This window comes from Agelaius phoeniceus, chromosome 5 (assembly GCF_051311805.1).
Source record: "Agelaius phoeniceus isolate bAgePho1 chromosome 5, bAgePho1.hap1, whole genome shotgun sequence".
Classification (NCBI taxonomy): domain Eukaryota; kingdom Metazoa; phylum Chordata; class Aves; order Passeriformes; family Icteridae; genus Agelaius; species Agelaius phoeniceus.
The window spans coordinates 60,962,651-60,988,113 of record NC_135269.1 but is presented as its reverse complement, the minus strand read 5'-3'; the positions used below and the strand labels follow the sequence as shown (position 1 = coordinate 60,988,113).

Here is a 25,463-nt window from a genome sequence, read left to right as displayed (position 1 = left end):
TGTTTCTGTATAATGAAGAAAGGAATGGAAACATGTACAGTATTTGCATTTTTATTATAAAACAAGGATTGTCAGTAAGAGTCATTTCTTGACTTTAGTAGCATTCATCACTTGTTCTTGAGCAGCTTTCTTTGCCTTGACCATTTCCACGAGTTCCTGAAGAGAAGGTGGGGAAAAAAGAAACTTAACTAAACACATGTGAACAATGCTGTAGTTTTGAACCCTACATATATTCACTGTGAAACACTCTACTTCTCAACATAATGAGAAATCTACATAGTTTAATGTTGTCGAGCAATTTCCCTTAGAAACAAATCAATTAATGGAAGGTCAATGCTCCTGTAGCAGGAACTTTACCTACAGGAGGCTAGGGATAGGACTTGATCTACTAGAGCTTGCTGTCAAACTGTAAAACAAATTTCCTGACACAGACTTTCCTTCCCAGCTTCCAGAGGCACTATTTTCACTGAGGAACATTTACTCCTTGCTGCTCTTTTGGGGTTGAGTTACCAAAACTAAAAAGTTTCCTGTAAGATTCCATCATTTTGCGTGTGTCAGATACTGTCTCTGGGACAGTATCTCATGGAACAGCAAAAGCAAAGGATTCTCTCAAGCCCTGGCCTGGAGCCAGTCCCAGGAGCAGGTGAGGGACCTCACCTTGTATCGTTTCATGCAGTCTTTTTTTGACCGGCCTGGAACAGCTGCTGCTATTTTCTCCCATCTTTCAGGAGTATTTACTGGATAAGTCTTCAATGCTTGTTCTAAAAGTTTTTGTTCTTCTGTAGTCCAAGGGGATGAATCTAGAGGTGATCCTGTTTTTAAATGCAGAAATGACAGCAAGGAGAGATATTTTAAAAAGAGTCTAGAAAATATTGTAAAACATATTATAGTTTATTTAAAATCCCTGAAGTTTTGGGGTGTATTGTGTGTACCAGAAACCCTCAAATCTGGCACCAGAGATGGGATCACTTATTTGCTGTCAAAGTTTGTAAGCAAATCTTGAGAAAGTTCTGGGTTACTTTCATGCCAAGAGACCCAGGGGAGAGAAGTGCACAAGAAGGGCTCCCTTTTCACCTTTACCTTCAAATCGTTCTGAGGGGGCAGCACTGTCCATCTGAGGCACCACACCATGTTCTTTTTTAAATTTGTCAAATGCTTTCTTGTTTATATCATCTTTTTGATGAGGGTCTATGAACAACAGACATTAAAGAGAATAATTATTGGAAGACTATTAAAGCTAGATGTAATAACAACAACAACAACATTCTCTAGCAGATTAATTACAATAATCACAAAATCATAAACCCCAATTTCTACTTACATTAAAATGACTATAAAGATGTTGGTAGATTTAAAAAAAATCATTCAGGGTCCAATAAACTTTTCTCAGTGTCAGGTTTTCCAACCCTTATCATGCTTTAGAGTGGTCAGAGGAATAACTGTTCCATATAATCTTAAACCTGAATCTGCAACTTCCCCAAAATCAAGAGGGATTATTCTCTCAAGGGCTGTGGCACAAAACTCATGCATTGCCCAGGGTATGACCATGTCAGAGAGGCAGGAAAATCCAGGTGCTCCTTGTGCCACTCTGTGGTTTGTAATGCAGAAATCTCTTGAAAATTTAGTGGATTTTTTTTCCTTCTGTAGTGAAATGTGTAATTTCCTTGTGACCTTATTCCAGAGCTCTCTCTGCTTCATTTTTCATTTTTATATTCATTTTTGAAGAGGAGATGAGCCACATTCATTTAGGTGTCTTACTCTGGTGTTGGATTCCATTAATTTTTTTAAAGAATATCTAGAGCTTCATCAGTTCCATTTATTTTAGATGCCTTCCTTTGTAGGGAGCTTTCTGAGAGGCCCATTTATCTCTCTTTGAGCCCTGCTATTTCATGTGTCCCAGACATCAGTGCATCAAGCTACACTAAGAGAGTTTCTGAGAGTTGCTTGTGAGGTGCTGACTTACAAAAGAGCCATTAGGATGAAAACACTGAATCACATAAATTCTCCTCTAAATCCTCCATCTGAACTACATTGCTTTTGGGGCTGTACAGAGGATTTTCTTAAGAAACACAGCTCCAGTCACAGAAAATTCAGCTGTACAGAAGCAGGCAGACCATGTATTACAAAAATAAGGTAATATAGATACCAAGCTTTTGGAGACTCTTTGCTTTATTGATGACATCTTTTGCTGTTCGTTTTATTCCAGTAGTAGAGTGCAAGTTCATATAATTGGCAATAACTTCCCACCTACAGCAAGAACAGAAAGGATAAACCAGCATATTACATAATACCTTATCTTCATATAAGCTATGGTCAAGCTCCTGTGCACATTTTTATAAACTCCTGAGTAAGTTCAAACATATTTAAATATGTGCAAAATCCCAGAGTAGCTGTTCTGGAAAGCTTTCAGTCACTAACTGAAGAATGCAATCAGCTTGGGTGAACTCCTCAGTTCCCAATACAGAAAAAGGATGGGGTTATCCTGAATTCCCTAAACACCTCTGGCATTAAATACTGCAGGCTGCACTGAAGGGCTCAGTAGTTACTAACCCTATGTCCTCTGCCCCCATAAAAATAACTAAACATCAAGTAAAGGGGCTTAAACAGGAGAGAGCTGGAACAGCCCTAGTCCCAAGATTATTCCTAGTGGATTCTTAGAAAATGGAGGCAGTAGGTACTGCTGCTCAGACAGGAGCCCTGACTGCTGAACTGCAGAAACAGGCACTGGTATCATCTCCATGGAGTATGGTTTTTTTCAGTAAGCATCCAAATTTTGTAATGGATGTTTGAAATCTTTGTAATCCTAAATGGAAGAAGGCATTTCATTCCTGGGAAAAAAGTATTTAAAGTGTGCTCCTGTCGTTGCTTAGCAGTAAGCTGAGTGCCAGTGCTGCTTTCTGTAAATCTCAGCCCTTCCTTTTTCCTCTGGCTCTCCCCTGAAGAAAGCTGGTGCACGTAACTGCTATTTTGGGATATTTTCCTCCTACCATGTAGAGGAGAAACCAGCCTCACATTCATTGTGGAGCCCCTGGAAGCAGCTTGCACACTTGTATTCCTACCCAGCTGCACCCCAGTCACTGGTGTGGTTTTGTTCTCCACTTTAAGGAGTGAGCCTACCATGGAGTAAGCCCTTGCAAACAGGCACCTCAGCACCATCCTGGTAATGGACTGAGGCCCAAGGCTGGGGGGAAACAAGATACAGGGCCAGAGGTAACTCCAGTGACACACAGAGCTTGGTACCAGGGAAAAAGAAACCACTGGCTGCTTTCAAGCCAAGGGAAATAAAGATGTTTAGGAGTCCTTATACTGACAAAGTACTTGGGATGATCTGAAAATATTTTATTATGCTTGTTATTGAATTAAAAATTGTTAATAAGGGCTTTTAGCACCAAACCCGAGAAGTACCTTGAGTTAGTCCCTGCTGGAAAGAGGTTCACAGCTTTAATTAACAACTGCAAATCATCCTCTGGCCAGTTTTTGCTTCCCCCTCCACCGCCAGTCGTTGACTTTTCTGAGCTCTTTGTTGCTTGGCGCATACGAGCTTCTGCCTCTTCTTTCTCTCGCCTTATTTGTTCATTTATTTCTTCTATCTAAAGATTGCAAATAAGCATTATTTATTTACTTACTGAATTATTATTACATTTTCCAGTGACACAACCCCCTCTCTGGACTTCCTTTGAACCTTGGATTTTGCTTAGTTTTTGTTCTGTGTATTATATGTAAGGAAACAGAGAAGCTTATCTGTTCCAGTATTATTTCCCTTCATTTCATGTGTATATTTTTAGGATTTAAAGATTAAGAGTTAATAGCAGAAATCCATCACAGGTTCACTAGGAAATTAAATGAATACCCCCAGAATTAAAGCAAAAGTTTTCAATCTTGTATGAATGTCTAGGCTAACACTTGACTTAGAGGGACAGATCCACAAAAGCATTAAGACCAGTGAGGGCAATTAAACCTCCATGTTGAATACACTGATTCTCAAATCTTCCAGCCTAACTGGTATCTAAGCCTGATTATATCAGTGCAGCCATAGTAATGGAGAACTTTTAAGTTACAGTGAGCTCCAGATTTTAGTTACTAACTGTGTACTCAGGGTTAGATGGCCATGTGTAGTTTTTTAGCTAAAAACTACTTAAGTTAACCCACTGCAGATTTTTGTGACCTGTAATCACATCTCAAGACTGTGGTGTGACACATCTTTAATCATCAGCTTGTGAGTGGGCCCAGTCCAATCTTGGCAATATTAGAAGAGCTGTGCACTTATGGCTGTTGGCAGGATGCCCAATGGCAAGAGCAAGAAACCTATTTCATAAAACCTTCCTGGCAAAAGGAAAGCTACCTGATAGAAACTTTTTAGCAGAATAGTTTTAACAGATAGAAAGAGGACTGTCCTGCATTTAGAACACCTTCCTTGAGAATGGAATATTGAATTCAGTCCCCTGCAGAATAAGAGGCATTTCAGTCTTAAATTTTCTGATGAGTAAACCTGACCCTGGGATGGGGGCAGATCATATTCCCCACCATGGAAAAAAGTTCACAGCTGTGTATCCACAGTGGATGAGGATACACCTTACTCTTTCTGCAGGATGTAGGTTCAGCTTTTAGTTCAAGCAGCTTTTCCCTGATGGCAAACATAGGCAGATCCTTGCTGAGTTTTGGTAAATTTTGATTCTTGTGTCTTGCATTTCCTATTCCTTGGTATCCAACCTACCAGCCCTTATAGTGCCTACAGCCTGCAGCACATTTAAGTCCTTTTGTGGATCTATCCCCAAGTCACAGACACTAGACATGGATTTTTCTTGCATAAGAAGAGACTGCCCTCCTTCCTCAAGGGAACAGCTACACATTGTTGGGCAAAATGAAATTCCTCTACTGTTTCTGTATACCATATAAGAGGTAGGTTTTGTGTTCTTTACAAATAAAAATGTGTATTTTTTTCTTGGCTGGCCCTGTTAATTTGACCAGCCATGAACTGGACAATGTAAAATGGAGCAGAGATCCCTCTGCCTGTGCACTCTGAAAATCAAGTCCTTGTGTTTTACCAAGCATGATTCCACAGCAGCTATGCTGTATCTTACTTCACTTCAGACAGGTTGATTTCACAAGTTATTCTGTTACTTTGATTCGACACTCAGCATAATTACCTGTTTTACTACAGCCGCCTTTCCTCCTTCCCTTGTTGTGGATGTAAGTGCTTCATTCAAGCATTGCAGACTAAAAATAAATTATTCAGTTACAATGGAGAGCTAGTAGAAAGATGGGTATCAAAAGGAGCAGAAAGCAGCAGCAGGAAGACTTACCTTGCTAGCTCAAGACGATCACAAAGCTTTTCCACCTCCTCCATCATTTTAACACAATCTGCCTCATTATCAGAAAAGTAATTCCAGTTCTGGAAGCAGAAATACATGTTCTACAAAGTTCTTGAACTTTATTGTCCTATTCCTTCAGACAAAGGCTTAACACACAGTGTTCTTCAGCCACTGCTGTGTTTGGACCTATTTGGTCAGCTTTACTAATAACTCATATGCATGTAAGTATGTTTTAGTATTTTGTTTTTTTAGTAAACCCACTTTCCATACCCATCTCCAGCCCTAAGAACAAGCAAACATGTGATCCAGTGTGATCTAAGCAAAGACAGTAATTTGTCTGATGTAACCTGTATTTCATTGTAATAATAGTTAAATACCTTGCATGTTGTTCTGAGTTTTTGCCTTTCTTTCTTGATTGCTTTCTTCTGTATCTCTTTTTCCTTTTTTGCCACTAATGCTTGCTGCCTAACTTCTTCCTCCTCCTTTTCTTTTGCTAACCGTGCTGCTTCTAATTCTGCTTGTCTTTGCTGCAATCAAAAGGAAAAAAAATGCAAGTAAAAAAATCATCCAAATCACATTGTTACAGGGTCATTCAGTCATCCAACATCAAAATGTGTTGTTTCTGGTTTGGGTGGAGGTTTGTTGGTGTGTTTGGGAGTTTAAAATGCATAAATACTTTAATGTTTGGTTTTCCAAGAATTTTGAGAGAGATGATGACACATTATACCATCTGGCATTAAGTCAAGTACTCCCTGTGAGGACCCTCAGTTTATAAATCCTGACTTCCTCTACAACCAAGATACAAAACTGTGCATAATTTCCTACTCCTGCCTCAGGAGTATAAACTTCATGGTCCAGTATTTCTCCTGCATCATTACTGACATATTTTGCAGTGTTCTAATGTCTTTTAAGTTACTTTTTTGCACCTTGCAGTTCCCTTTCATTCCGGTACTTTTAGAGCCATCTTCTCCAAACTGTTCATATTTATCAAGTACGTTCTGTTTCCTCAAAGCATTTCATACCAACCAACCACTCACAAACCACATGCACAAGGCAAGCAGACATACCCATTTTATGCACTTAATGCTTGCCTTGAAGCCAGGAAGTGTATGCAACAAAAGAACTCAGTTTTCAAAGGTGTTTTGTTGCAGATCTGCATTCCTTGTTTCCATCTCATTGTCAGAAGGCTGCCAGCCTTGCACTGCCTGCTGCACAGGCATCAACAACAACACATTTTTGAACCCCAATAATTCTGTCAGTAGTCTTCTTGCAAATGTAGAACCTGAAGCAGCAGGTGTGAATGAAGCAGTTTTTCAACCCAAATAAAGTACTTCACTTACTTTTTCTTTTGCCTCCTGTTCTTTTCGTTTTGCCTCTACCTTGGCTTTCTTCTCTGCTTCCTTCTTTGCCTTTTCTTCCTCCTTAAATTTCTTTATCCTGGGATCACAGCTGTATGCATTGTCTGGCAGAAGAAAGGAAGCATCATGTATAGAATAAAAGCAGGAGACTTCCACAGTTAGTTAATGAATCTCTCTTTAAAGAACAGCAGTTTGTGTGCTCACCAACAAGAGTCCTAATTCTGTTCATTTCTTCTTTTTTTCTTAATGCTCTGGCAGCTCTGTTCTGCTTTTCAATCCACCTCCTTTCATCTCGACTAAAAGGGAAAGCATAGTTCAGTGCTAATGCTTTACAGTGCCACTGTTAGAAATTCATCAACAAGCTTCTTAAATAGTTCCCCCCACACAGATGTTCTTCTGTGAATACTTCAAAAATAGACTTCAAAAAGTTAAGTTTCAGGCTCTGAGCTCATGTACAAAATGCTAAGTGTTTACATAGTTACATAAACCTGACAAAGCAAGCTGTTTATCTGTCATTGGAGGGAATGAGATCATGGACTTTATTTTCAAAATGCAATCCACTTGCTTACCTAACATTAAACTCAAACTAAACAACAGAAATGCTAGCATAGGGTTTAATTAAAGGACAGCAGTATAAACAATGCCACAGTTATCTCGTTTTGCAGAATTTAGTCATGTCACATAAACTCATCTGCACAGGAACAACACTCCATGAAGTAGCATGATACTCTGGGTAAATGACATTTCTCTACTGTTTCTGTATACCATATAAGAGGTAGGTTTTCTGATGAGTAAACCTGACCCTGGGACCCTGTATTTTCACTCCACTGAAATACAGCTCAGGTAATTGATGGGCTGACTAAATAATCTGAAATATTTACCAGTGCTGTCAAGAAAGAGGCAAATTTTTAGTGGGGTTCTATAGCCTCATCCACACAGCCACATAGAGAACAACAGAGGGGGCAGGGAAGTTGGAACTATGAGGTATTTAAACCCAAACCCAAACCACTCTACCTCAGAACAAAGAAAACAATCCCTATAACTGAGAAGGAGACTAATATAAATAGATTGAAGCTTTAAAACATGAATAACATCACCTTTGGCAAGAAGGGGTAGCAAGAATCATGACCATGTGAACAGCAGCTGTAATGTAGTTCTCTCTCCTAAGTACAGCAGACTAGGTACCATTTGTCTAAACATCTTTGAGAAAGGACTGAGAAAGGACACTAATGACAGGAATGAGCAGAAAAAAAGAGCTATGCAAATAATTCAAGACTGTTCCAATGAGAAGCCTAGAGGTTCATCTGTGTCATGTACCACAGGGACAAGTGACAGGGAATTGATTACAGTGCCTTCACAGAATCCTCACAGGAGAGAGAACAGTGGGTCTGGGGAGGCTCAAGAAATCCAGCAGCAGGAAGAGGCACAAGAGAAGACAAATGCCCAGCTACAGCTTAAATATGGCAGTTTCCAGCAGGAAGAAAGCCAACCACTGAATCTAAATACAAAACTGATTTCTAGCCAAACTTGGAAGAAGAGATGCATACGATGCAAATTATGGTCTCACAATCATTACTAAGGATCACAAGGATTACTAAGTGAGGTTGTGTCCTGTGAGATTTGTGTTAGACCAAAGCTCCAACCTGAACACTCTGTGTTTATAACTGTAGGAAGGATAAAACCACAATGTATTTTCCAATGCAACATGGTCTTGAGTAATTCAGCAACTATCACTACATCAACTAATACGTAATTTTTGGCATCAAGCCATCAGAAATCACCTCTCCAAATTCTAGGAAGTATCACTTTCTCAGTACAAGTTAAAGAGAGAAATGATACCAGCATGCTCATCCACTCTGTCCTGGCTCAAGGTTCAACCTGTGCTTGGGACTGGCAGGAATTCAAAGTCTGGACTTAAATGAACACACATTTCAAAGCACATCAGATATACCTCTGTGAGGCAAGCAGGAACTACTTCAATTACATGAAGAAGCCCACAGTAAGTTCAGTTCAAATTCCATGACTGACCCCTAAGCTGGGAGAGTGGAATTCAGACTTGGCTCAGCTGCCTTTCTTCCTATGACTTACAGTCTAAGAGAAGTTGGAAAATCTTGCTGTATAACCTCTCAGTCTCCTGTCAAAATTATTGTTATTTACATACCATTCTGCTTTTTCTTTTTCCTCTTCATCTAAATAGGAAAACTCTCTCCAGGAATCAAAATTATACCTAAAATAAATTGAAGAAAAAGAAAAGTGAATGAAAAAACAGCAAATCTGTTAAACATCAGCTACATTTTTACTGGATGTGTTTATAGGCAAATGTACTGATGTTTACAGTTTATAATACATAATTTACAATTATTCTGCACCTACAGTGATTCCACTGTGTTAAGTCAAAATGCAGGATATGATTTACACCTCTCTGTACTGTGGGTTAGCCTACTTCAGGATGGCATTGGTCTTGCCCACTCTAAATGTCTACAGCTGTCTACACTTCTGTCACATGCAGTGGAAATGCAGCGCAGTCAGTAGAGTTCAGAGAGAAATTCATCTTGATGTGAGCACCCATATTTAGGAGGTAAAGCAAGCCAAAAACATGACTGACTTTTTTGGACTAAACACACCTCCCTTTGCTAGGGGAGCGTAAACTCCTAAGATGTCTCCACTAAAAACACAGGTTAGGTGAGATAAACCTGACCTCCAGTCTGTGGGTCAGCTCAGTTCTCAGCCACCATGGTCAGAAATTCCCACTGCAACTGTGAATTTACAAGTGGATGGATTAGCCAGGAGAAAGCTGGCTCAGTTTGTGGAAGGCACAAACAGCTATGGGGTAATTTTGTGACATCAGGAGGCTGGGACAGCCCACAGCAAACAACCCACACACCAAAGGGTCTGCAAGCCCTTTATACTGCATGTCTTTAATAGAAACAGAGGCACCAGCTGACTTACCAAAAGGAATAGAATGCATCTACCTCCTCAAATGAGGAGTTCATGTCCCCAAGTTTAGGTACATTTTTCTTATTTGACCACCTGAAAATACATGGATATATTCAAGAAATAATACATACAATCTTCATAACATGGCATTTGTTAAGCACAGAATCAAAACCTGAGATTCTCTCCCACCAACACAGAGGGGGCACCAGGAAAGAGGAACAGAACAGGAGAGTTCCTCCTAAGTATCCTCCAGATTGGGCATTTTTTGGGTGAGTTTCCCCAAAAAAGCAACCTTCTCCTGCCTGAGTGCCTCCTGCTTTGTGCCTCAAGAAGACCTGATGGAGCACAAGCTATCTTTGTGGATATTCAATTCTCCATACACATTCTTCTGGCAGAGGAGCCTACAGAAAGTGGCCACAAAGTGCTCTGTGAATAACTCAGCTCTCTGGCAGGGTACAGGAAGCCTCCCACACATTCTACTGGAGTACAAGGGAATAATGCATACTTGGCCCCCACTGCATTTTTTTCTAGGGAAATCTTCCACAGGCTCTAGAATTTGTTGTTCCATGACACAGCATTAACTCTCACTGCAGAAAAGGGAAAAACTTCATCTGACAACCACAGATCCAGGTCTGAAGTCTATGGAATAAGATTCAGTAAGACTAGTTTAAACAATAATTGTTCAGAATGTTGTAAAGTGCCTCATGTAATTAAGCCCTTTTATACAGGGAAAAGTTGGCAAGTTTCTATTTTGACAAGCTTAATACCAAGTTAATTGTCAACCATGAATCAAATGAAGAAAAAAAGTCACACAATATAGAGAACTACCAAATATTGACAGCTACAATTGTCTTCTCTTTTAACCAGCTAAATCATGACTGTAACTACTGTCTTCTGTTAATGTCTCACTCTCAGAAGACAGTAATTTTTAAAAGGAATTTTTATCAGGAGCACACAAACCTTTGGTATTGTAAGTAATTTTAAGATGAAACAATGAGTTGTGCAAAAAGGGTAGTAGGTAATGGGAAGCTGAGAACTTTTTGAAGAATTGCATGGGTCAAACTCAATGCCATCAGCTAACAGTTCAGATTATTTTAAAATAAAATAAAAAATAATTGCAACTATTTTAGTTGTATTACATTTCTAGTGGATTAATACATCTCTTGTTACAAACACAATGTCAAAAGAGTTTGCAAATGCTGATTCTCCAGCAACAGCAGAGGCAGTCAGACACAGCTTACCTGGCATTTCTTTCAAAAACTGGTGAGAAAACTTCGAAGAAGTTTTCTTTTGCTTCACTTTTGGAAGGTACAGAGTTATCAAAAGTTGGGTCTATGCTGTTAAATGCTCGTCGTTTCACAGGATCAGATAATATTTCATAAGCTGAAAGTTACCAGACATAAGGTTGTAAATGTTTAAAAAGATGTTCTCAGATCTGTGTTTGATCTATTTGTAGTGTTCTTGTAGAGCTTGATATTTAATTATTTTAGTGACACCAAAAAGCATTGCTGTCTGTTCCTGCTAAACTAAGTAGGAGGAAAACATTTATAAAAAGGACACATTTAACCATTAAGATGTAACAAAACAGACAATATTTAACTTTATAGCAGTAAATTTTGTTCAGATGCTGGGAGTTTGGGCATGACATCTTCAGACTTTTATCCTACACCAGATCCTTGCAGATATATTGACAAAATGGTCTACTAGGGCATAGAGCATGAGTTCATGTGTTGTCAGAAGGGGCAAGAACAGGAACCATTCATTAGAATTTTTGCAAATGATGATGAAGTTGTACCGTCTTTGATAGAATACAGAACTCCACACAAACTCTCCAAAACATGGAAACAGTCCCATTTTCCTGTTCTTACACCCCAGCAGTTGTGGAGCATCACATTACTAATTTTATATTCTATAAATCACAAAAACTATAGCTTCAGTACTCTTACTTTTTTCTCAAGGAAGTGTGGCGTTTTACAATGACCGCTATTTTTCAGTAAGAATAAAAAGTCAAAGAAATCAAATTTGTATTGCAATCATTCATGGACTTCTGTGCCTGCACCCCTGCCAGAGGACACTGCACCATGAAGGTTTGATGTGGGAGGTGATAACCTGGAGCAGAGCTTGGTGCTCTGCAGTGCTGTAAGCTGATCTCAGTGGAGAGATGAAGGAATGACAGTGGCCACCAGTGAGCTGCTGTCTGCCAGTCTGCCCTTTCCCTCTGGGAAAGGACTTCCCTCCACCAACACTCCAAATGACCCCAATTCTCCTGCCTCAGTAACCCTCACACCGTTTTCCTGGTGCTGGAAAATCTGTGCACATCCATTGGTTCCTGTTCCATTCAGGAGATGTCCCTTCCACCAACAGATCCCCAGGTCTACTCCCACACACTCAGCTCCCCCAGCTCTGTATCTCCCACACATTCCTTTGTCAGACCAATTTCTGAGTCCGACCTATGTTCTCCCACCTTTCCAAGTTTCTCCTCCCTGTTTCATTACTGTCTGCTCCTACTCCAGGTCCCCCTTTCCTACTATTGCATTTTTGGATTTCCTTCCTCCAAAATGCTGCCTGACAGCATTATTCCTCTTCTTGGCTACTTTGTGCTTTCCCTTCTGTCTAGCCCCAAACTTGGATTGTAAGCAGTCAAGAGGGAAGGTTCTATGATATTTTGCTCCTTGCATGTAGAACACAGAGCATTTTCCTGAACTCATGTGCAGGTATCTCATCATAGATATCTGACAGTTTCTGACAGGACTGCAACAGAAAAACTATTTCCTCTGGCAACCTTCCTCCTTCTGAAAACTCCAAAGAAGGCTGAAAATATTAGTTTGTCTAACATATCTCACACTAACTAGTATTAGGAGACATTCAGAGAAGGAAGTTTAGAAGCACAAATTCCAAGATTTCCTCCTACTCCAACCTTACTGAGTGAAATTTGTTTAAAATAAATGAAAAAGCCAAGCATTCCTGGAGATGTAAATCATAGACCTAGAACAGCCCCTATGGGTTTGGAATTGGCCAGCAGTGGTGTTCTGGGTCACAGAACCATTAAAGCTGGGAAAGGCCTCTAAAATCAGAGTCCAGCCCTTAATCCTGCACTGCTGAGTCCACCACCAAGGCAAGAGGGAAATGTTATTAAATTGAGTTCACTTGCTCATCTGTGGGCACAAATGAGCAGCTGAAGAAACTGATGACCTGGATCAAATCAACACATGTTCTGTTGTCAGAGCAGGCACATTAGAATTCAGATTTTCCAACTGCTGCTGGTGCCTGTGGGGAATTGCTCCATGGCTCACTAGCTCATCCCAGGTATGGGGCCACCTCCAGAGGTTCATCTGTGTGTGCACTGCTGCAAGTGTCACATTTTGTCACCACTGCAACAGCAGCCAAACATCTGTCAGCTGCATTCCCTTCCTGCTTCTACCCACTGGGAAGTTACACCTAATGTGATCTGTTGATGCAGTTTTCTACAATGGAAAAAGAACTCCTCCAGCTGTTTACTCATTGACAATTCCTTAAAATCCTAATGAAGCCAACAAATATGTTTCTGATGATCAAGTAGATTGAGAGAGTATCTAACAAACGAGATCAATTGCTTACCTTTAGTTATGCAAGTAAAATAATCATTATCACCCTCTCCTATCTGTTCCCCTGCAGCTTTTCGCTTGTCTGGATGATGTTTCAAAACCATGGATTTATCTAACAAATAAATGCATTACAGTTAGAAATGCTTAATCAGAAACAGTTTCAAACTATAAAGTCACACAGTAATTCCAATTGGCATTTCTCTAATTCAAAACTTAAATAAAAATACAAACCAAACAGTCAGATCTGGCAGAAAACAAAAGTTAATGAATTTTCTTTGATTTAAAACTATAGTTAGAATTAACATTGCTTCATCTTTGCTGGGACATAAAATCACCACAACTCAGAAACTCTATTTTCTATTCTACCTCAACATCTGAAGAAGTCTGAGACTTTATTATACCTAGCAAAGTGCTTTAGTATCTGTAAGTATACAGTTACCTTCATAACTGAAAAAATTAAAAATAGTTAATGTCATTTTAGTTGTTATTTCTAATGAAAAACAAAATAGTTCAGATAAAACAAAAAATTGTATTCCATCCCTTTACTGAAGTTCTGAACATGATCCAAAGTAAATTTAGCAAGAATGCTACAGCCTGTGAATGCTGCTGCACTTCCCAGAAACAGAGATATGAAATTTTTTAACTCCCTCCATTTAGGCTTCTGGATTTCAGAACTGTGATAAAAATTTAAGATGCTGGTAAGCAACACAAGTCAGACTTTTAGGCCTAGGAAACAGTAAAAACCTTGTTCACAACATGCAGGTATTTTCACTGTGCACATCTGAAAAAAAGGTTTTGCTTATAAGGGACAGGTACTTACGAGCTGCTTTGATTTGTTTCTGCGTAGCCCTGTATCGTATATTTCCCAGTCCAAGAACTGCATAATGGTCTTGATTCTGAGAGAAAAGAACCACAAAGCCTAATAAACACTCATAAATACAACCTAAAACACCACAACACATACAGAAAAGCAGTTTTCCTCCCCATCTCTTAAAGGCAAGAGGGAGAATTCCTCCCTCTCTCAAAAAACTGGGAAAAGACTATAGGAACAACTGTCATAAATTATTGAATAATTACTGAATAACTGAATATCAATAAATTAAGCCACTATCATAGAAATCCAAGTAGCTTTATCTAAATTGGATTGAAGCACTAGAAAATTCAGTTATTGGAAAACTGAATTGCTGTTGTTAATATTAAGAGTGCCACTATAACTCCAGAATAAAGGAGATGGTGACAGGGAGAAGAGACACTTAATACTTTCAGGCAGTAAAATAAAAAGCTGCAGCTCAAAGCTAAGATCTTATCCTGATGTGTTTGCCTTCACACACCAGATATTAAGATAAGGGACATGAACTGATTCACATGAGTGTAGGAGGGGAGGAGCAAGGAGATCTTTAGCACCTGGGCATGGCATATAACCTTGATGGGCCAAACTAGGTGACAGTAACCCATATCGACTGAATGAATACCTTCCAGTCCTTTGGGTCGAGAGTTTTTAACATAGGATACTCCTCAAGCTGCAGTTCTTCATCCCCCGATTCTTCAGAAAGTTCCTTCTCATCTTCTAGCTCCTGGAAAGAGGCAGAAACATTTATGTTTCTCCTCTTAATAAATGCTTCAAACCATCTTCCCACAGGTTCCACTTGACAGAGTACTGATGCTATAAGCAAAAACATAAAAGCAACTTCACCTTCTGTGGTTTACTTTTGTTTTTTTTTTAAACTAAACCCCATCAAAACCCCCACAAGCACAGCATCACAGATCTCTAAATCTTTTCTTTGGCTCCACATACACCAGAGTGCAGGAACCAGCACACGTTCCCATCAGACGGGAGCTCCCAACGCTTCGCCGCGCTCTCACATCTGGAAAGGTGATTTCGAGTTAAAGGGACGCACGTGTCAAAAGATATTAAATACGGTCCTATTGGCGGCGGAGGAGGCACCCGCGGTAGTGATATTAGATTAGGATTGATCTTCCCCGCGTTCCCGCTCCCCGTTCCCAGGCCCCTCCCTCGGAAGAACCCAGACTTGTTGCTGGCAGACGGGCAGCAACGATCCCGGCGGCGGCACCGCACGCCAGACGGAGACAATTAAACTCAAATCAACACCAAAGTTCTTCCAGCCCGGCCGATTTCCCAGCCCAGCGCCCAGCCCGGCGCTCCAGGGCGGCGTTTCCCGGGGGCAGCCCCGCGGTACCTACCGGCGGAGAGCGGCCTGGTGACGGCCGAGCGCTGTCCGTCCGCCGCGGGGCCGCGCAGCAGCGCCATGGCCGCGGCCTGCGCCTGCCGCGGCACCGGCGCGTGGGGCGCCCGCAGCGCTTCCGGGGCGGCGGCGGCGTGCGGCGCCATAAGCGGCCCGGCCGGCCCTGCCCGGGTCCAGCGGGCCCTGCCGCGTCCCTGCCGCCCCCGCAGCGCCCCCGCGGCCGGAGCGTCTCCCGCGGGGCGGCACCGGCGGTGCTGCCCCGGGCCGAAGGGTGAACCGGCGGCGCCGCGCGGAACTCCCGGCGGCGGCCGCGGCGCCGGGGGGAAGGAGTTGCCTGCGCGCGGGCCGCGGTGCACCCTGGTTTGTGTTCCGGGCGGAAGCGGCGCGGTGCTGCGTAAGGCGGGCGGGCGCGATGCCGGATTACCTGGGAGCCGACCAGAGGAAAACCAAGGAGGAGGAGAAGGAGGACAAACCCATCCGCGGTGAGGGCCCACGGACGGCGAGGATGGTCTCCGAGCAGCGCCCGGGCCGGGAATGGGGCGGCGCCGCCGGTGGCCATGTCGGTGCCAGGAGCGGCGGGGCTGGAGGAGCGGCGGGGGCAAAGGGACTAAAAAGGATTAAAAATGTCTCCAATGTGCGGTTTGGCGCTGCGGCCGCCGCCCCGGGAGCGTTCCCCATCCCGACCCGCAGCCCGGGCCCGGGCGGTGCCGCCGCTGGTCGGAGGGAAGCGGGGCCGGCCGGGCCTTACGCAGACCGGGCTGTGAGGGCTGAGCTGGGCCGGGGCTCACGGAGAGCCGGCGGTGAGGGCTGAGCTGGGCAGCACCGAGCGGGAGCGGGGCCGGCCGGGCCTCACGGGGACCGGGCTGTGAGGGCTGAGCTTGGCAGTGCTGAGGGGGAGCGGGACCCGCCCGGCCCGCGGGGCTGCCCCTGCCCGGCCCCGGGTGCGGAGCGTGGGGCTGCCCGGGGAAGCCGCAGAGATTCTCAGGGAAGGAATGGACCCTCCGCCTTCTAAGTCTTGTTCTTTTACAAAAGGTTCCTAAAATGTCGAATTTCCTCATCGTGAGAGGAAAAATACCTTTTGTGGTTTAATACTTACTTGTCTACATTAAATGCCCAACAAAAAGTGATACGATAATGTTACACCTCCCTGGAAGGAGGCTGTGGTGAGGCGAGGCCGGTCTCTTCTGCCGTGCCCGCGGTGAGAGAAACTGAGAAAATAGCTTAAAGGTGAGAAGGGGAGACTCACATTAGATATTAGAAAAAACAATTCGCAGTTCAGGTGGTCAGATATCGTAACAGCTTGCCCAGGGAGGTGGAGTCACCATATCTGCAGGAGCTCAAGAGTGTCTGTCTGGATCTGTCGCTGGTGATGTGGTGTCGGGGCTACAGGGGCAGGGCTGGGCTGATGGTTGGACTTCATGACAGTCTCTCCCAACCTTGATGATTGCGTGAAAGTTCCTTTCTCTTGCCGGGGGGAGCGCCCCAGAGCTGCCCTGTGCTGCCGCTGTCGTTCGGAATTCCGGGAATCAGGAGAGGGAAGGGGGCCGAGGTTTCCGAGGATATCGGCACGGTGTGAAGGTTGCTGGTTGCCCTTCATGTTTTAACTTATTGTGGCTTTTTATTTCGTGTTATTAAATATTTAATAAAGCATCTGGAAGCACAAGCAGTGCAAAATGTAATTAGTGATGGACTTTGAACTATTCCCATTCAAGAAAGATTTCTAAATTATAGCAACAGAGTGTTCAGCAGCTATAAAAAACGATCAATGGGGTGGTACAAATAGTCATGAAAGAAGTACAGATAAACATAGAAGGTCTTCAGAATGCTGTATAACACGTGCTGCTCCCAGATCACCACAGAATCACAAAATAATGAGGTTGGAAGAGACCTCTAAGATCATCAAGTCCAACCTATGCCCTAACACCTCAACTGGACTATAGCACCAAGTGCCATGTCCACCAATTCTGTGTGGTTTGGGCTCCAAAAGAGTCTTAAAAAGAGTGGAATTAGACAAGAGAGGAAACAGGGATGGGAAGGGTGTTGAAAGTCTGTTAAATGGCAAGTGATGTGAGAGTGGTGTGGCAGAGTGGCACTAGCAGAGGTGTATTTTTCTTAGTTAATGGAGTGCATTTTGGAGTGTTAATGGTGTATTTTTCTTAGTTAATGAACTGGAGCCACCTCTGTGCAGGGGCATTGCTAGTAGGAAGTGGTGCCAGTTTTTCATTGATGCTTTCTTGAACATCTAGAAATAAAAAGGTGAAAAGATGAAGTTGTGATACCTTCAGTCCCGTTTTTGAACAGTCACAGGCCGGGACACTCCTCTGAGTGAAGCAGAGTTGAAGTGGCTTGCTTGCTGTGACTCTGAGTGGTGCAGGTGTTTGGACTGAAGAGAGTAGCTGGAGACCTTGTTTCATTTTTCTTGTATATTTGATGGTTTTTTTTTTGTTCCACTTTGTTTCAGTGAAAAGTGGAAGCTCAAAAGAATCTCTTCAAAATACATATTTTGATCCTTTAGAAGCAGAATTAATACTGCTGGCTTTGTTTTCAGAACTGGAAGCTAAGTGTCTCTTGTCTTGTTTCAGCTCTTGATGAAGGAGATATTGCCTTGCTGAAAACATATGTAAGTAGCACACAGCTGTGGGAGTGTTAAAGACACAAAGCAGTTCCTGGGGGGAATACAGTGCAGGAGGGGAGGGCTAGAGAGTATCTCTGCTTCTCCTGGTGCTTTTCTTTCCTGCCAAAACCTTCCCTCCCTGTTCACCTTCCAATGAGATGCAGCCTGCAACACTAAAAATAATCCTGGGTTTGTTTCTCTATTTTTGTTTTGTATCTCATTGCTGATTGCCATAGCTCTCTAACAGCCAGGGCTTTACTAGGGCTTTTTCACTGGCCAGTTTTCTTGGTTTATACAAAAAATAATTTTAAGACTCCCTTCCTGCCAAATGGACTTGCTTTTAGCCATCATGTTAAAAGAACATAATGTTGGGATGCACTTTTCACAGACAATAAGGCTTAAAATGCCAATCCACCCTTTACACTAGGAAGTACAGTTGGTCTGCAAAAGAACTCCTGAAAGATGAAACTTGCAGCTTAGGTATGTTTGGCAGAAACCTGAATTTTGTTGACACCAAGACTCCTTTACAAAGCTCTGAAATACAGCAGGTTCCCACTGCAGCTTCTTTTTTTTGTTGCCAGTGATCTGCAAAGGAGATATTGTTCAGCAAATTCAGGTCTGAATCTGCCTGTGTTAGGCAGATCTGGATCAAAAAAAGCATTTTATTACAAGCAAGAATTCTGATTTGCCCCTTGAGCCTTCTGGTGTCCTCTGTGAATGATGGAAAGGTTGGGTAAGGCAGTTAAAGCACTTGTACAGATGGTGTTCAGAAAGTGTATTCTGAATTCTCTGTATATATCAATTTACTAAGTAGTTTTTAAACTATAGGAGAAATAGTTTGAAAAAGTAAGGCTGAACAGGTTTAAAAGAAAAATAAATTATTAAAGTTTACAAACATGGAAAATTCCCACCTTCCCAGTTGGTCAGTTGTGTGTATCTGCACTTCACTTTTGCAAACAGAAATATTGTTACTGGAGGTTAATTCTGTCTTTTTTGGCTGTCATCTGTCTTGGTTGGCTGTTACACCAAGACAGTCTGTTGAACTTCTTGATGGGCAGCAGCTCTTGTCACTTTTTCCTAAACATGAGATAATTTGGCTTATGAAATCTCCATGGTATTCCTTTTCCAGGGCCAGAGCACGTACTCAAGGCAGATCAAGCAAGTAGAAGATGACATTCAACAACTGCTTAAGAAAATCAATGAGCTCACTGGTATGTTTTTGTTGTAGAAAGCTTTCAGTAGAGGAGCCACAGGTACCAAAACAAGTGTTGTAAGAAGTTGATTTCCAACAACTTCTGCATTGTTTTTTAGTTGTCATTTTTCTGCAAAGAACACAGTTCTTTATTTGGTAGTGTGAAATTTTTGCTTGTTAGGGTGATGTTTTTTTCAACTGGGCAGGGCTAATCTGTACATCTGATTTTGTTATTTTGTACTTTAACACATTTTTAATCAAAACTGTGGTTTTTATATATAATGGTGGCACAAAACAAATGCCCCTTTCTGACACCAGATAATGAAGTAGTGATAACAGTAACAATTAATTTGTTTTCTAATTTTTCTTTCACTGATGTATGTTTTTTGCTCTGTTGCTAATCCTGCAGTGGCTCTGAGTTCTGCCAGGAAGACCAAAATTTCTCTTGTAAAATAATCTTGATTCTTTTAAATCCATAATGGAGATGGTACTTGTTACATGCATGTTTTGGAAGATTTGTGGGGTTTTTCATCTGTGTGAATCCCTTAGTTTCTGATACTTTGCACTGGAGCTCAGTGAAAACACTTGAGAGTTTCACTCCTTTAGTGAAATGTAGATGTCCACTGTCAATGCTCTGTCCTGCTGTAAGCATCCCCACTCTGCAAAATTGGCTGGGAGGGTGGCCAGGCTGGGATTTGAATGTTCAGCTGGCATGGTCACGTAGGCTGTTTCCTCAGGAAACTTGTTCTTTAGGAAATCCATCAAAGATATGTGTGTGTGTTGTTTTGGAGGTCTCTCAAAAAGCTTCCTTCAGGGTTATCTCTGAGGTTTTGGTGTGTGTTGTTTTGGAGGTCTCTCAAAAAGCTTCCTGCAGGGTTATCTCTGAGGTTTTGGTGTGGGAAGGATGGCTGACATCCCAGTTAGGTGTTTCCTCCTCAGCTTCTCTGTGCTGCATGCAGGAATCAAGGAATCTGACACTGGCTTGGCTCCTCCTGCCCTTTGGGATCTGGCTGCAGATAAACAAACTCTCCAAAGCGAGCAACCATTGCAAGTTGCAAGGTGAGAGCACTCTTTCCTTCCAGTGGAGCTTCATAGTGTTAAAAATCTGATTTATAGCTTAGGTGTGGACTTCTTTTAAAAAATGAAGTCCATGTTGTGCATATTGAAAGTGCTTTTTACCACTGAATCAAAAGGGAACTGTAATGATGTGTGATGTATTTCATACTTGTACTTATTTCTGCAGTTGTTGTATGAGGCTGTAAAGGTGTAATCACAAGTACAACATTCTGGTGTTCTGGTGTATTTGGAAAATGTGACTCTCTTGATGCTTATGCTTAGCACACAGTTTGTGTGCCTGGAGGTGCAATTGTGTCTGTGTGTTAGGTGCACAAAGATCATCAATGCAGACTCCGAGGATCCCAAGTACATTATCAATGTCAAGCAATTTGCCAAGTTCGTGGTGGATCTCAGTGACCAGGTGGCACCTACTGACATAGAAGAAGGCATGAGAGTTGGGTATGCAAAGTCTTTCTGTTCTTGTGAGTCTTCCTGCAGACTGAAGCTTTCTCTGAGTTTTCTCATGTTGTAGTTTGACAGGTCAGCAAGCCTTCATTTCCAATTTTTGCAGTGGTTGAAATTACACCACTACTGTCTTTCTCTTGGATGACAGTAACTCACCTGCATGCTCTGCTGGAATCTTGTTTTGATGTTATTTTGACAAAAATTGACAAAATCCATGTGTCATTGGACAGAAACTTTTTCAGTTCAGGCCCCAGCAGTCCCAGCTTTCAGGGAGCCTCTGTAGGCTCCTTCTTTGGTACTCTGAGGTCACACTCAAAGCAGCCAGGAAATGTTCACTGAGGATGTAAAACCTGTTACTTTAAGAGTCAGTATTTTCCCAGTTTGCTCTGTGGGATATTTTGAAATTTATTTTTCAAAATACTTTGGAATTAATAGTTTTGGAAACCTTAAAATTTTCTACAGAAAGAATTCCAGTATCTGGCCTACCTGACTATTAACTTTCAGGGCTGGGCTGTCTTGATGCCAGAGAAAAGAACAGCTCAAGAATTCAGCTTCTCATTTACAGAGTTGTTTCTACATAACACTTTACTTAACCAGTGTTACAATAATAGTCTTTATGCTTCCTCACCAGGGTGGACAGAAACAAGTACCAAATCCACATCCCCTTGCCTCCAAAGATTGATCCCACAGTCACCATGATGCAAGTGAGAGTTGCCTTTACTTATTTTGACGTGGCTTTATCTTGTAATTGTGATTCCTTTCGCTGGATTTTGTTGTGGGCTGTTAAAAGCCTGTGGAGATTTGCTGCACCAGGCTGGTAACTGCTCATTCACCTCTTTGTTGTGCAGGTAGAAGAAAAACCTGATGTCACTTACAGTGATGTTGGTGGCTGTAAAGAACAGATTGAAAAGCTGAGAGAGGTGGTGGAAACCCCTCTGCTTCACGTAAGTAACCTCCAGATTGAAGCTTCTATTATTTTGGAAGTATTCTGGCCATCTGTGAGCATCTGGAAAAGCAAGAAAAGACAGAGTTACTGAGTGTAACCAGTTTAATGAAAGGAAGTCAGGTTTTACCAAGTGAAATCCAGCCCAGCCTCGTTTACATTGCTCTTCATCAATGATTTCCTTGATTTGCATATATGCTTTGATGCACATAATCTTTAATTTGCACATAACCTTGCCTTCTGGCTCCCTTTGTTACAGCCTGAAAGATTTGTGAACCTGGGAATTGAGCCTCCCAAAGGAGTGCTTTTGTTTGGGCCACCTGGCACAGGCAAAACGCTCTGTGCCCGTGCTGTGGCTAACAGGACTGATGCCTGCTTCATCAGAGTGATTGGATCTGAGCTGGTGCAGAAATATGTGGGAGAGGTAAGAGCAACTACTTGATGGAGTTTGGAGGGGTTTGCACATCTCCCTTGTGGGTACCAGACACCACACTGGGAGTGAGGGGTGGATGTACTTGGAAGCTGCAGGGGCAGGAGCCATCAGCCAAATCACTGCAGGTCAGGCAGTGGTGACATGACCTCAGCTTTGCTGTCACTTATGAGAGGCATTTTGCAGTACAGAGTTCAATCTGCAAAGTTCAGGAAGATTCTGGAATTAGGATTCTGCTCCCAACTCTGCCACTTGTTTTTCAGTTGGCCCTGAGGTAAATGACTTCATCTGTACTTCTCAGTTTAAGAGCAGTAATTTTTATGTCCTTTATAAATTGCTTTAAGCTTTTTTTTACTTCTCCCATTATATATGTGAACAAATAAAAAGAGTTTTCACATTGGAAATGTAGAAGTACTTGGAAGCATGAAAAGTTTGGTTTTGATAGTTTTCCTTTAATGTGCCTAAAATCTCTAACAAAATCTTGATTTTTATTTTTTTTTTTTTGCTTTCAGGGAGCTCGAATGGTTCGTGAACTCTTTGAAATGGCCAGAACTAAAAAAGCTTGCCTTATATTCTTTGATGAGATTGATGCCATTGGAGGTATGTTTGTAGTAGCTACAGTGCTATTTCCCTGTGAGAGCTTCCAGGTTTTCTTTAGTTCTGTATCTGGATTGTTGCATTTCAAGAAAAGTGCTTGTAAATACTGAGTTAGCAAAACTACTACCCCAGCATACCCTGTGTCCAGGAAGCTGTCAGAAGTGGTTTATGTAGCCCAGATGGAAGCCATTTTTGCACATTTGGAACACCCACATTATTCGAACTTAAGTGAAGAACCTCCGTATTTTGTTTGCAGAAAAGTACTGTTAACTTAAACCTCTTTCAGCTTCTGGACTACACTCAACATCTTTGTTACTTCCTGAACATTATTAATTTTTCTCAAAAGAGAAGTCCTTTGAAAGTAGAACAGTTCTTACATAGATAGGGGAGAAGGATGATTTTGGTTGAGGAAACAAACAGAACTACACGGGTAAATTCCACCATCTTGGCCGGTTGTTAGGTAGGGAGATAGAGGCCTTTTTATACTCTGGACCTTTTTAATTCATCACAATTACTTGTATCCAGTTTAAAGTCATTTTCCCAGGTGTCCCAGAGTGTTGCAGCCACTGTGGCACTCTGTGTCCCCGTGTGAAGCTTGTGTGTCTCCTGTGCAGGTGCTCGTTTCGATGACGGCGCCGGCGGTGACAACGAGGTGCAGCGCACCATGCTGGAGCTCATCAACCAGCTGGATGGCTTTGACCCCCGGGGCAACATCAAAGTGCTCATGGCCACTAACAGACCTGACACTCTGGACCCAGCACTGATGAGGCCTGGCAGGCTGGACAGGAAGATAGAGTTCAGCCTGCCTGATCTTGAGGTGAGAACTCTTTATTTCACTGCTAAGTGTGTTCTGATAGCAGAGTGTTTCTTAAGTTAGGGCATCATTGCCTGGAAGTTTATGAGAATCAGCAAATACAGCATTCCTAAATTATGTGAAGCTACAGGAAGTGCGGGGGATTAAAGATGTGCCAAAGATTTTTCCACACTGCACAGTTTCTGTCCTGGCTGAGAAGCCATGGTAGGCAGCTGTAATCACTGTATGTTTCTGCCTCAACAGAGAAAAAGTCCTTTAACCAGATCCACAGTTTAGTTCAGAAGCTGGAATGTGTTTTGTTTGGCTCTTTTGAGAGAGATGTCTTGAGGTACTTGTATGATGAAAGCCCTTTTTAGAGTTATTTTCTTACTTTAGTCTCATGGACACTTAGACATTCCAGTCCAGACATGGGAAACCATAGTTGGGCAGCAAATACAAGATGTGTTTTCCATTTGCCTGTGCTGTGGAGGGAGACAGCTGCAGGCTGGAGTCATCTCCTCTTTCATGCCATGAACACCTCTGTCCTCCTCCCTTTCCCTCAGGGGCGAACTCACATCTTCAAGATCCACGCTCGTTCGATGAGCGTGGAGAGGGACATCAGGTTTGAGCTGCTGGCTCGGCTGTGTCCTAACAGCACCGGTAAGCTGCATGGATTTATTCCTTTACTGGGACAGGTCTCTGTGTGCCCTGTGTCCCCTGGCAGTCAGTGCTGAGCTGTTTATCCCGTCTGTCTCCCAGGCGCCGAGATCCGCAGCGTGTGCACGGAGGCGGGAATGTTCGCTATCCGAGCGCGCCGGAAGATCGCCACTGAGAAGGATTTCCTGGAGGCGGTGAACAAAGTCATCAAATCCTACGCCAAGTTCAGCGCTACCCCCCGCTACATGACCTACAACTAACACCTGGGAAGGCTCTTACTGTTCCCCCAAAACTTTCTGTGGAACAAAAATCCAATTATAGTGATTTGTGTTTTGTTCTTGGAAGCTAGAAATAAATGGAGTGTTCCAAACAGTAGGAGTGTGTTCATTGTGAGTATTCTACTCCAGTGGACTGTTGCTGCTGTTGGGAAAAGATCTTAGTGAGGTTACAGCAGCATGCCTAATTTTAAATCAGATACCTGGGCAATGTCAGACATCCCAAGTTTAGATGTCTGGTCACCATCTACACCCCAGAGCTTGAATCTGAGCCATAGAGGTGCTGGAAGACCCCTGAATGCCTCTGTTGTTTCTGGGTGTGCTGAGAGGTGCTTGTGTGTCCCACGAAAACAGGAGCTGTCATGGCAAGGCACTTGTGGTGCTCTGAGTCGTTGCCCAGCTAAGGGAAAACATGAAGGGACATTTTTTCCTCCTCTTGGTGAATGCTCTGGTACCATCACAGCTTGGCTTTTTTTATCTTCAGTGGTTTTTCTATCCCTTTTGCTGAGATTGTTTGTTGTGTCTTACAAAATAGTAAATGGGTCAAGGAGGAGGAAGGTGTAATTTCTTAGTGCTATGGGACGGAAAATTCCTTTTCCCTGCTCCTGCTGTGAAGTTTGACATCAGTCTGGTAGTGAGCACTTTGATACATTGTGTGACTTGTCTGAGATGCTGCTGCTGCACACAGGATGACCAAGACAGGCTCCATAGCTGAGCAGTGGCTGGGAGTTGTTGGCCACACAGGCAGCCTTGAAAGGTTAATCCTCATCCATCTGACAAGGTCCTGTAGAGCTGGGTGTGCTCATCAAAAAACAACAGCCTTCCATTTTCCTTTTCTTTCCAGTGTTGCATTAAAGTGGTTTAGGGGAAGAGCTTAAAGAAATAGCTGAGGGGAAAAAAATGCTTTTGGGAACTGATTTGTCTTGGAAGTGGGAGAAGTTTTATTGTCCAGTTGTATCAAAATGAGACCCATCAATTTATCAAGCTTAAATTATGAAGCCACTTCTATTTATTTTTTTTTAATAGGAAGTGTGTGCAATAGGGAG

At 42.5% G+C, this 25,463-nt stretch overlaps 3 protein-coding genes across 4 annotated transcripts in view; 1 reads left to right on the top strand and 2 right to left on the bottom strand.

Annotated features, from left to right (window-relative positions):
* Positions 1 to 35: 35 nt before the first annotated feature.
* On the bottom strand, positions 36 to 15,535 carry DNAJC2 (DnaJ heat shock protein family (Hsp40) member C2). 2 transcript variants are annotated; one of them, XM_054631056.2, is made up of 17 exons: positions 15,394 to 15,535; positions 14,664 to 14,765; positions 14,012 to 14,087; positions 13,205 to 13,303; positions 10,849 to 10,990; positions 9,620 to 9,700; positions 8,832 to 8,897; positions 6,875 to 6,966; positions 6,653 to 6,774; positions 5,690 to 5,839; positions 5,304 to 5,392; positions 5,148 to 5,217; positions 3,406 to 3,590; positions 2,147 to 2,247; positions 1,081 to 1,188; positions 658 to 812; positions 36 to 156 (listed from the first exon to the last, which is right to left on the bottom strand). In XM_054631056.2, the coding sequence occupies exons 2-17, from the start codon at positions 14,694 to 14,696 to the stop codon at positions 82 to 84; spliced, it is 1,644 nt and encodes a 547-aa protein (XP_054487031.1). In that variant the 5' UTR covers positions 14,697 to 14,765; positions 15,394 to 15,535; the 3' UTR covers positions 36 to 81. The 2 variants fall into 2 exon arrangements, with proteins under 2 accessions (XP_054487031.1, XP_054487029.1); XM_054631054.2 differs by having other exon boundaries at positions 14,664 to 14,854; positions 15,394 to 15,526.
* A 128-nt stretch (positions 15,536 to 15,663) lies between these two features.
* On the top strand, positions 15,664 to 24,517 carry PSMC2 (proteasome 26S subunit, ATPase 2). The gene is made up of 12 exons (XM_054631059.2): positions 15,664 to 15,877; positions 17,978 to 18,015; positions 19,139 to 19,220; positions 20,161 to 20,260; positions 20,585 to 20,716; positions 21,354 to 21,426; positions 21,571 to 21,666; positions 21,925 to 22,089; positions 22,608 to 22,695; positions 23,307 to 23,509; positions 24,049 to 24,145; positions 24,245 to 24,517. The coding sequence occupies exons 1-12, from the start codon at positions 15,808 to 15,810 to the stop codon at positions 24,400 to 24,402; spliced, it is 1,302 nt and encodes a 433-aa protein (XP_054487034.1). The 5' UTR covers positions 15,664 to 15,807; the 3' UTR covers positions 24,403 to 24,517.
* Positions 21,591 to 25,463, bottom strand: part of SLC26A5 (solute carrier family 26 member 5) — a 38,495-nt gene continuing 34,622 nt past the window's right edge. Inside the window, exon 21 of the transcript XR_013182497.1 lies at positions 21,591 to 21,728. The gene's annotated coding sequence lies outside the window, so the exon portion shown is untranslated. The remainder of the gene's footprint in view (positions 21,729 to 25,463) is intronic.

Coding starts and splice junctions, on each gene's coding strand:
- DNAJC2 (XM_054631054.2), bottom strand. CDS start 15,460: ATGGCGCTGCTGCGCGGCCCCGCGGCGGACGGACAGCGCTCGGCCGTC. Junction 14,855..15,393: donor CACCAGGCCGCTCTCCGCCG/GTAGGTACCGCG, acceptor TTTTGCTTATAG/CATCAGTACTCTGTCAAGTG. Junction 6,967..8,831: donor GAAAAAGAAAAAGCAGAATG/GTATGTAAATAA, acceptor TTTCCCTTTTAG/TCGAGATGAAAGGAGGTGGA.
- PSMC2 (XM_054631059.2), top strand. CDS start 15,808: ATGCCGGATTACCTGGGAGCCGACCAGAGGAAAACCAAGGAGGAGGAG. Junction 21,427..21,570: donor CCACAGTCACCATGATGCAA/GTGAGAGTTGCC, acceptor TTTGTTGTGCAG/GTAGAAGAAAAACCTGATGT. Junction 22,696..23,306: donor TGAGATTGATGCCATTGGAG/GTATGTTTGTAG, acceptor TCTCCTGTGCAG/GTGCTCGTTTCGATGACGGC.